General features: G+C 32.9%; 2 protein-coding genes across 4 annotated transcripts; both read left to right on the forward strand.

Moving 5' to 3' along the window:
• The first annotated feature begins 123 nt into the window (after positions 1-123).
• Positions 124-5,022, forward strand: LOC121232327 (nuclear transport factor 2). 3 transcript variants are annotated; one of them, XM_041118080.1, is made up of 9 exons: positions 124-622; positions 723-857; positions 976-1,285; positions 1,708-1,964; positions 2,389-2,584; positions 2,895-3,028; positions 3,133-3,201; positions 3,898-3,976; positions 4,527-5,022. In XM_041118080.1, the coding sequence occupies exons 1-9, from the start codon at positions 590-592 to the stop codon at positions 4,667-4,669; spliced, it is 1,356 nt and encodes a 451-aa protein (XP_040974014.1). In that variant the 5' UTR covers positions 124-589; the 3' UTR covers positions 4,670-5,022. The 3 variants fall into 3 exon arrangements, with proteins under 3 accessions (XP_040974014.1, XP_040974015.1, XP_040974016.1); XM_041118081.1 differs by having other exon boundaries at positions 2,395-2,584; XM_041118082.1 differs by lacking the exon at positions 124-622 and having other exon boundaries at positions 775-857; positions 1,058-1,285.
• Positions 5,023-6,068: 1,046 nt separating this feature from the next.
• On the forward strand, positions 6,069-8,949 carry LOC107952731 (uncharacterized). Its single transcript, XM_016887893.2, has 4 exons — positions 6,069-6,285; positions 6,670-6,804; positions 8,084-8,271; positions 8,586-8,949. Exons 1-4 carry the CDS (start codon positions 6,227-6,229, stop codon positions 8,777-8,779), a joined length of 576 nt encoding a protein of 191 aa, XP_016743382.1. The 5' UTR covers positions 6,069-6,226; the 3' UTR covers positions 8,780-8,949.
• The last annotated feature ends 2,060 nt before the right edge of the window (positions 8,950-11,009 follow it).

Consider the following 11,009-nt stretch of genomic DNA (forward strand, 5'->3'; position numbering starts at 1 on the left):
TATCCCTTGCATTTATTTAAATTATTTTGAGCCCAAAAGAAGTAGCTCGGGGCTCGTTGATTCAATCAATCTTTGTAATGTTAAGTGATTATTATATAAAAAATGAAAAAGAAAATAGTTTGAAACAAAAAACATCATATGCATTTCATTCTCTTTTGAGCAAAATCATATCAAAGCCGGTTTTTATATTTGCGTAACACGCCGCGGTTATAGTTTAATAGCCGATGATTTAGGTTAGAAAAAACAAAGGGCTGGGTTTAAACGGACGGCTGTGATATTCATATTTTTTGACTCTGTTTTCAAATTGCGAAGGTTTTTAACAATATATCAATTCATCTTACTCAAACTCTACCGTATTTATTTATTTTTTGAAACGGAAACAAATCGGCAACTGCTTTTCCCCCGTCATTTAAACTCTTAGCAAAAATCATTAAATAATTTATGAAAACAATCACTAGGGCTTCGGCTACTTCACCTGTAGGATTTCAAGACTTATTATAACATTTGGTGGGGGGTAAGGGGGTTAGATTAGATCTACATCCTCTTCACTGCATGTTTTGTTTTGAGGTCATTTAACTAACTCATCACAATGGCTCCCACTTCCTACCCTGGACCTGCTCAGGTGATTCTTTTTTTCTTCAAAAGAAAACGTTTTATGTTTCTCTTTGGATTTTTTTTATTATCTTACTAATCAATGATTTTGTTGTTTTTAAAAATTTCAGGTTGGTTCATACTTCGTTGGACAATACTATCAGGTACTTCAACAGCAGCCTGATCTAGTTCATCAGTTTTATTCAGATGACAGTACCATGATTTGGGTCGATGGAGATTCCTCTGACTCTGCTTCGGCGATGCTGGTAACTTCTCCTTTATTTTCAAGCTTCCTCTTTTCAGGAATAAACTTATCTCAATCCTTTTATTTTACATCATTATTGATTAATTTATAATTTATTGTTTTTTAATCTTTCTCTGCAGCAAATTCATGCCATGGTAATGTCACTAAATTTTACTGCAATCGAGATCAAGACAATTAATTCTCTTGATTCTTGGAATGGAGGTGTTCTGGTGATGGTTTCTGGTTCCGTTAAAATCAAGGATTTCAGTAGTAGAAGGAAATTTGTGCAAACCTTTTTCCTCGCTCCTCAAGAGAAGGGTTACTTCGTTCTTAGTGATATCCTACAGTTTATTGATGATGGAGTGACTTCACAACTTCCAGCTTCCACATTAAAAGAAAACAAGCATGATGCTCAACCAAATCTGTCAAGCCCTGTTGCAGAGCCACAATGTACTGTGTGCAGACTTTTTTCTTAATTTAATCTTAAGTTTTTATTTCAAGTTATAGCATTTTATGGACTTATTATCCGCATGCAAAATGTAGATGACTTAAGTTCTAACTAGTTTAGATGTTCTAACATAGATAGTAGAAATAGTTAAGTATATTTATACTCAATTGCTAATGTTATATACAAAAATTGAGGGATAATTATATCTTTGTGGCTTATTGTTACCTTAAGTTGCCTGCTTATAATCCTACCACTTGAGGCACTGAAGTCAACACCTTATTGTGGTCTTTACTTAACAATAACAAGTTAATCTCTGGGAAATAGTTCTTCTTCCCGCTGGTCTTTGTTATGTGCTATTCTGATGGTAGCGATTTTTATTTGTTTTTTTCTTTTTTGGTTTGGCCTAACATGTTGAATTTTACAGATTCTGACTATGTTTTGAAGGAAGAGGCCAGGGAATATGTCAACTCTGTTCATATAGATGATGATCCTGTTGACAAATATAGTCTCCCTGAGCAACCACAAGAGGAAGGTTTTGAAGATGAAGTTGTGGTGGAGGAGGCTCCTGCAGATGAAACTCTCGCTTCACAGCACAATTTGGTGGACATTGTGCAAGAAATCCCAGCTATCCCTTTGGAGGAACCTGTTGGGGAGCCTCCAAGGAAAACATATGCCTCTATTGTAAGTACTCCCCTATTGCTGATTATGCAAGTTATGTATGTTTATGACTCTTGCTTTTTTTAGGTTTCTCGTTGCCTATTCTTTACTTCTTAAATTACTATCATTTTATCTGAATGAGTATATACTTTCTTTGTCCCTAATGTAACCAAAATTCAGTGAATTCTACTCAAGTGTGTTGCATACAAGATCCAGTCTTGCATTACTGAAACATGCCCATTCATGAAAAAAGTAAACTGTTCAGACATGAACAAATAATAAATTATCAGAGGGGAATTATGGACACTTGCCATGAGTTATCAAATGAGTGTCGAGTATGATCGCACTTTTTCCTATCTGATACCCAGACTACAGATTAATGGTGTTTTATTTGTTGAAATTTAAACGATTATGGTTGGTTAATCAACGTTAGTTGGTGTTAAAAAAGGTGCAGTTGCGTGTTCCAAAGGAGCAAGCCGTTTCATCTGTTCGAGTGCAACCATCTTATAATAAGGTTTCCCAGAGTACTTCAGATTGGGATCATATTCCCGAGCCTACTAGTCGGCGGTCACATCTTGCTTGGTCAGATGTGTCTGAATCTGCAGCAGAAAAAGCAGTAGAGGAAGGGTTGGTCTCTGAAGAAGGTTAGTTTAGCTGTATCTACTTTGGTATGTTTTTTTTTTTTAATATCAGGAGTTACAGTGATATAGTTTCTATTTGATATTTTGGTTTGGCTAATCAATTGCCCTTCTCTAGCATATGTATTGGTTACTAAGCATCAGAGTTTCATTTCTACTCTTGAGGAATTAAAGGTTTAGAGGCGGGATTTTGGAAATACCTTTCAGGTTTAGAGTTGAGACAACTAGACAAGATTTAGAGGTCGCAATTCATATAAATGTTCATGATACTCGGTATTAGGAGTTGCAATCTGATTATTGATTTTCATACATTCAGGTGAATATATTGGTGAATACAAATCTGTTTACGTGAGGAACTTGCCCTCTACTATTACTGTGACTGAAATTGAGCAAGAGTTCAAGAATTTTGGTAGAATCAAGCCTGATGGTGTGTTTATCCGGAACCACAAGGTGATTTTCTTCTTCTTCTTCGTCTTCTTCTTCTTCTTCATCTTCTTCTTCCACCTCCTCCTATGTGGCTTCAAACAAACTAAAATTGTGTTAGATGCATGCAGGATGTTGTTGGTGTTTGCTATGCTTTTGTTGAGTTTGAAGACATTTTTGCTGTTCAAAATGCAATCAAGGTATGAATTTTCGTTTTTTCTCTCAAGTGTATATGTTGGATTGCAGCTAGTAGCCTAGTTACTTCCTGTATTTCTTTTAGAATTTCAAAGCTCTATACTTTCTCAGATTCCTTGCTAGTTTCCCTTTTGAATTATTCATCGAAAGTTTGTAACTATTTGTTTGACTTATGTTTGTCTGTAACATTGAGTTTACTGTAAAAGGAGCTTTGAGCACTCCTTAACATTGTACCACTGTGATTACATTTTAGTTTTATTTTTCATAGTTGTTCATATTGTTGGGAAATTTTAAGCTGCATCCATGTACTTTTGTGATGCTTTTATTACACTGCTTATGATGGATGAGATTGAGATGACTAGCACAACCATGAAAGAGCTTCTTGCGTAAATACATGAAAAAAGAAGCAGATTTTGAGAGGAGGGTGAAGGAAACCATGCACTTTTGTGATGCTTTTAAAAGAAAATTGACTTATAGCACCCTTAAGTGTCAAGGCTTTATAGTTTCTCATTGCATGAAGGACGCTTTATATACATAGATATAATACAATGGCAGCTCCAGGTGGTACCATTGAAATAACATAAATCTACTTTTGTAGTAAATTTGTATGTTTACTGCCATCCTGAAGCTTTGAGGTTTTCCTTTATTGCTTTTGTATTTATATTTTACATAATACTGACCAAGTTTTGTTTCTTCTGTAGGCATCTCCTATACAATTGGGGGGAAGGCAAGTCTACATAGAAGAGCGCAGGCCAAATAGCAGCAGTACACGAGGAGGAAGTATGTACCTTAATATACACTCTTTTGTGCCCTAGGATTTCCTTCTATGGTTTCAGTAAAGTTCTCTTTCGTGATTGCTGCTTTTAGATATCTCCAGAACATCTACAAAAGCATTCTTTTTACTTGTACAAAAAAGTCACTCTTTACAAACTTAGAGTTACTAAATTCTTCTGCCTCATTTTTCTTGTTGCTTCACTAAATTTCTGCATTTCTATGATAATACTCTAGGTGGCTTGGTTTGGTAGTCGCTAAATATGATAGTCAGTAAAATTGACAATCTTGATGAACAGTAAGAAATTGCTTCTATAGTGTCTAACATATTAGGACTGCGTTACTACATTCTTATTCCTTGTGCAAATTCAAAAAAAATAAATAAATAAATAAAAAAGCCCCCAAAACATAACTATTCTTCCTGCCTATTTGAAACATGCATGTGCTGTAATTGATTTGCATTGATGGGTTAGAAATGGTAGTCAGCTTTCTCATTATGTAAGTGAATTTGCTTTGAGTATTGCTTTGTTGACATGATTCTGCCATTCAAAATTACCAGGAAGGGGAAGAGGCAGGGGCAATTATACAGCTGAAGCCTCGAGAGGTCGTTTTGGTTCTCGTAGTTTGGGTAGAGGAAGCAACCAAGAATCTGGTGACTACAGATCAAGAGGCAATGGTTTGTATCAGCGAGGTTCTACATAAGACACTGTGTTTGGCTGAATGAACATTTCAACTTGTGGCACACTGTTGGATCAAAAATTTTTTTTTTTTGGGGGGGGGGGTTTGATTGAGTTCTGAATGAACATTTGCCAACAGTGAGTTAAAAAAATATGCTTGTACCTTTTGGAGTGTGTGATTCCACATAAAAGAAGTGTTGGGGGGATAATTTTTCATGTCATCCTTTAATGAGTGTATGTTGCTCTCCCCTTGAATGCTTTTTATTATGCATTTCAAGCGGATCATCTTATTTTTCTCTTATGGTTTTGAGCTGGTTTATGACCACTTAGATTTGGCACAGCTCTATTTGAGTGAAAAGAATATAAAGTTATGGCAAATTTTTGTTTCTGTTGATGTCAGTTGACTCCAATTATGAGTTGACTTGGAATATCAAAGTTCTTTTTTTTTCCCATTAAAAAAGGGCTTTATCCCCAGTGTTGAACATTTCTGAACTCTTGCAAGTTTCTCAAAGACAAAAGTGCTTTGTAGCTTTTTGGTTTGGAAAAGCAGGAGTTAAAATGACTTTTTTTAGCTCTCATCGATGATTATTATTTTTATTTATTTCAAGTATATTTAACCTGTTTTATACATTTTGATTACTTAAAATGATTATGACAATTTAATCATTCTTTTTTTTTCATGACAACTATATTTATATTAATAAATTCTATGATTGAATTGTTAAAATATTAATCATAGAAAAAATTATGAAAGTGTATAAAATTATGTTAGTTTTATATTGGTATAATTGGATTCTATGTTTATATTTTAACAAGGCAAAACTAGAAAGCTTTTTTAGGGGTGAAATTAATTTATAATTTTTATAATGGTAAAAATGCAATTTTATCATTTTAATAATTTATATTTTAAAAGATTGAATCAAATTTTTATATTTTTAGGGGATCAAAGTGCAAGTTTACTTTTATTAATTTAAATTATTAAAAATTCTAAAGGATTTAAATGGAAAATTTTCTATTTTAGGGGGATCGTGTCCCTACAAGTCCCTTAGTGTTGTCCCTGTATTTTAATATTTAAAATGTTTACAAATAATTTAAATTTATTGCTTGAAAAAGTATTTAAAAATTATATTTCATATATCAAAATATTAATAATGAGTTATAATATTATTTTTTTATTAGATTATTTTAATTTTAATGATAAATAAATTAAAATGATTTTTTTAATTTGAAATGAACATTTATCTCCTAAATAATCATTTAAATCAAAATTTTCACACAAGTGGTGTTTTTGTATGATGTAACTTTAGGTTATTTTATTTTATTTTACCACCAAAAAAACCATAAAAGAATATTTAAACGTGGTAAAGAAAGATTGGGCCTCAAGAACTTTATAACCCATTGATGAAAGTAATTTTGAATGGCCCAAAGCATAATTTTTGCCAAGGAGTTCAAATGGAGTCGAGCCTTTTGGTGACATAACAGAGAGGAGGAATACAACACAACTGAGGTTAAGGGAGGAAAAAAAAAGGGTTTGAAGCAGTAGGTAAGAGCCTTTTGGGGGGGCAAAACGAAGAGGGATATCATGCTGGCCAGAAGGTTGGTTTCTTTCTTCAAGAATTCTCCATCTTCCAAGCTTTCCAGGTACTTTTTTTTTTGAGTTTCCAGTTTTAGGATTTTAGCAATTCGTTTTCTGGGATTGAATTAGCCATAAATTTCTAGCACCCATAAATTTTCGTAAGATTTTTTTTCAGATACTGAAAGTGGGTTAATATCCAAACCAGGAGAAATCAAGGGACTTTGAGTTTATTTATACTTTGGTTTGTGATAAGAGTTCACCCCAGATGATGTTTAGGCTCTGTGTCAAATCCCAGTAACAGAATTACAAATTCAATGTTCAGATAGTTTATTTTGAGTTTCCACTCTGGGTTTTTTTGCAACATAAAATTGTTTTTTGTTGTTGTGGTGGTAGTTTTTAGGTTCTTCCAAAAGATAAGTTAAACTTCATCATGTTTTACTTATTTGCAGCAATGGAACTTCTGTGAATGACGAAAAGAACAAGTCGTTTGCTGGTAAAGCGGTTTCTTTTATCTTGATTACGGTAACAGGCGGTGTTGCTTTGAGTGCTGTTGATGACCTTGCCATCTACCATGGCTGTAGCAGGTATGATCCATTTCATCTGGCTCTGCTGTAAGAGTTTTACTAATTGGATGACTTTGTTTTTCAAATATGCAAAACGAGATTTGAGTTATAAAATGGAAAATACCAATACAATGCTAGAACCTTATTATGTAGAAAAGAAGTAAAATGCTAATTAAAATTAAATAGCCTAGTTATTTGAAAAGATTGCTATCAGATGCATAAAGTATAAAATTAATTTCTAAATAGTTCAATCTCTTGATTAGCATACTCCGATCTATATTAATATTGGATTCTGCATGTTCAACTTCGCCAACTTTTGGATTTTGATCATCTTCTGGACATAACAGAAGAATAGAGGAAGTTTATTTGCTTATTGTCACTGATATTATAATAGGATAGGAATTGTTGTCAATGGTCCATGACTCCACTTGCGAAATTAGCTATACCTTGGATTTCCTTCTGAACTCAGAATGCATACACTGAAACTGTAAGCTTATGTGCTTGAATGTTGTATCTATTTTTTTTTTTTTTGTAGAACGTAACATCTTTGAAATATTAGAATTTGGGTAAAAGTACCATGGAGGCCCAATCAGATTGCATTTTGCTCCCTTCACTCAAAAGATGAGAAAATTAGTCTTTTTACGTTAGATGATATAGCAAACTGGTCATTTCTATTAAACATTCATCAACTTCTACTGTTAAAAACTGGTATGGCTAACGAAATAACCAGACAGTTAACCAGACAGTTACACATGATGTGCCATGGGTACCTCATATTGACGTACATGGACAAGTTTTTAACAGTAAAAATGGATGGATTTTTTAACAGAAAGACTAGTTTGCTCTTTGATCTAACGTATAGGAACTAATTTGCCCATTTTTTGAGTAGAGGGGGCAAAATGCAATCGACTCCTAGTACAAGGGTCTCCATGGTACTTAGAATTTGTTAGCGTTGTAACTTGTATTGTTGTTATATGATCTCCTTACGCACAATGTTGTACTTGATCCCCTGGAGCATTCGTTTAGTGGACAAAATATTTTCATGGATATTGGGTGAAAGGATAGAATTTATTGCTATATAGTTTCTGGTTTCTAATGGAAATAGCTACTTCCTTTTTCTTCCAGTAGTAACCCCAAGTATGATACTTTGGTTTTCATTTTTTAGCAACTTCCAAGTCTTCTTGTCTTGTTGTTTATGTTCCAAAAATTAATGTACGATGTTGGATTTTCATTTCATTCTGCATTTTCTATTTGCAATGATGAACAAGTTATCCTTATAATCGACCCTACAACTTTTTAGAAAGGCAATGGAGAAAGCTGGTAAGAATCAAGCAATCATAAATGCTATTGGGGAACCGATTAAGAAGGGACCATGGTACAATGCTTCTCTTGCTGTAGCTCACAAGAGGCATTCTGTATCTTGCACATTCCCTGTATCTGGACCACAAGGCAATGGAGTATTACAATTGAAGGCAGTTCGTAATGGAGGTTGGTGTCGTCTGATTTATGTTCTTCTTTACACCTTCTGTCTTTTCTTTGGTTCAATCTCTCAAATCCCTCTCATTAATTACATGCGCAAAACACATATTCTCTGAGATCTCTCACCTTTGATGTATCAATTGTCTCAATTCTTAGAAGCCTCTTTTGTTAAGTAACCTCTATCCGGGAAGTGTTGTATTAGCACTTTTCGGGTTTTTTAGAGCAAGTTTTAGTATTAAACCAGCTTATTCCAAACAATTCATAAGTTGGTATATTACTTCTGTTTTAACCTGATACGATTTTGAAATGGGATTCTTTTACAGATGATAATTGGTATTCATATGTCCTACCTCGGGACTGGGAGATCCTAATAATGGAAGCCCTCCTATATGTCCCGGGGAATGAAGAGAAGCAGCAAACATTACGGATTAGTCTCCTTGAAAATGCACCTTCTCCGGCTTGCGTAGCATGCACTGAATGCAAGCCTCAACAATCTGAGAATCAAGAGAAGAAATAGTGGAGGAGGTGATGAATCTTATCTTTTTTATCTTGTTAGTAGCAGAGAAAGACGTCCGTATCTGAATGTATACCTGAAAAGAATAAATTTTGAGAGACCAATTGATGTTGTCATTTTCAGGCAGGTAGAGTTCAAATAAAAATTCATTCTGAGATATTTATTTGATGAAATTGCAGTTCCAGGTTGATACATGAGAAAATGTGAATGATGTGTTTACAGTTGTGAATTAAAATTAAAATTTGAAAGTTGTATAATCATTATCCCTAGTATTCATTTCTTTAACAATAAGCCTCCTCCCAGTGAATTTTGAATTTAAAAACTGGAGAGAATGGAGCAAACGCGGATTGATTACAATGTTGGTGTGGGTCGGCTATGTTGGGTCTTGAAACAGAGGGAAGCGGAGACTCTTTTTTTCTTTTTTGCTTTCCTCTTTTGTGTTTCTCTCCTTTAGACTATTGCTCTCACTGTTAGCTTTTCAGGCCTCCTGTACTTTCATGGTTGAGAAACTAAAAACTTGAAATAATTTCATTAAAAAAAAAAACTTAAAATTGAAAATGGTTTAATCTTACTGATTCGAAGTAGCTAATTCAAACCCTTATTTTATTTATCAACATAAATGATTTGGGACAATGAAAGACATGATGGTAACAAATACCAACTAAAGCAGAGGATTGGAGGTGGGAACATATAAATGATTCCATTCAAAACCCGTGTGCTTTGGTTTTAAGGTTTTTATTAGATGAGATGATAGTCCGACGGGCCCACCCTTGTCGCCTTGTCCTGCTTCCTGGAAATCCCCATTTCACAACTAGGTGGTTTTTATTTATTAATTATACTCTACTCCTTGTACTTTCTTCACCTTTCAAATTTAATCTCTTTTACTTCTAATTTTAGGAATTTTTTCTTCCCATTCAAATATATTAAGTTTAATCACTCTCTATGCAGAATTTTGTTTGTAGTAATTTGGATATATCCCTTTAAAAACACTAAAATTTTTAAACTACACCTTTCAATATTCAAATTTAACAAACGTGTGTTATGAAAATGGACTTTGATTTTTTAATTTTTGAAATTAAAAGTAGACTGACTAAATCTTAAAAATTCAAAATGCATAAGGATTAGGCACAATAAACTCTTTATAAAGTTTTAAAAAAAAAATCTTTATCCTCACATATATGTTGAATGGTAGATGTTTAAACTTTATTTAAAATTACATTTCGACCACTCAACTTTCAAAAGTTACATAATAGTCACTAACATTTTCAAATTGTTACATTTTTTATCACTCCCTTGTTAAGACTTTTTAAAAAGTAAAATTGCACCTTAAGTCAAAGGGTGAATACCTAATTTGGTCCTTGAGATATAGTTAAAAAATTTATTTTTGTTATGAATATCTTATTAAGTGGATGTCTAACATGATCAAGATAAAGTTTTGATGTACTTTAAATTCTAATAGTTATTACAATTAAATCTCTACTTCTTTTATACTTCTTAAGCCTATAAATAAAGACTCCGATGAAGCATTATAATCATCCCTTTGATTAGTAAAGTACATTCTCTGTTGCTTTCATATTTTCTTGTCCTTTATTCTCTCCATCTCTCTTTATTTTATAACACGTTATCAGCACAATCTTGCTCAAAGTGATAGTTCCTTTTATTGACGATCAAATTTATCCTTCATGATTTTCAATTTTTTTTACAGCAAGATGCAAAGTTTTTACAGGAAGTTTCTTTTATTTAATGTTTCATATCTGATTATTATTTTTCATTCTTCTTTCATTATATGTTATTATTATTTTGATTAACTTATTTTACTTTTTGTTCTTAAGGATGGTGAAAGATTTGGTACCGTTATCTATATGAAATCAAGAATATTTTCGAACTAACTTATACCTTCTAGTGATGACAATGATGTTAAAGATCTTCAGGTATATTTACTATGTTTTATTTATTATTTTTTATAATTGGAGACTAATCATGACAACATGCATAGATAGATTTTGATTTGAAATCTCATGCATGTTTGCAATGGTAATTATGAAATAAAGAATCTTTTGAGATGTTTATAAATTTATCCTACTAGATTTGTTGCATTCCCCAAAGCGAATGTAAACATAAAGAAAATAAAAGATATACTAATAGACCACTAAAAGTGGGAACATAGTAATAAATAAGAGAACAATGTGAGTTCTCAAGATAACTCTTTAAAGGATAAAGATAACTCATGTTA

This window comes from Gossypium hirsutum, chromosome A07 (genome assembly GCF_007990345.1).
Source record: "Gossypium hirsutum isolate 1008001.06 chromosome A07, Gossypium_hirsutum_v2.1, whole genome shotgun sequence".
Lineage (NCBI taxonomy): Eukaryota > Viridiplantae > Streptophyta > Magnoliopsida > Malvales > Malvaceae > Gossypium > Gossypium hirsutum.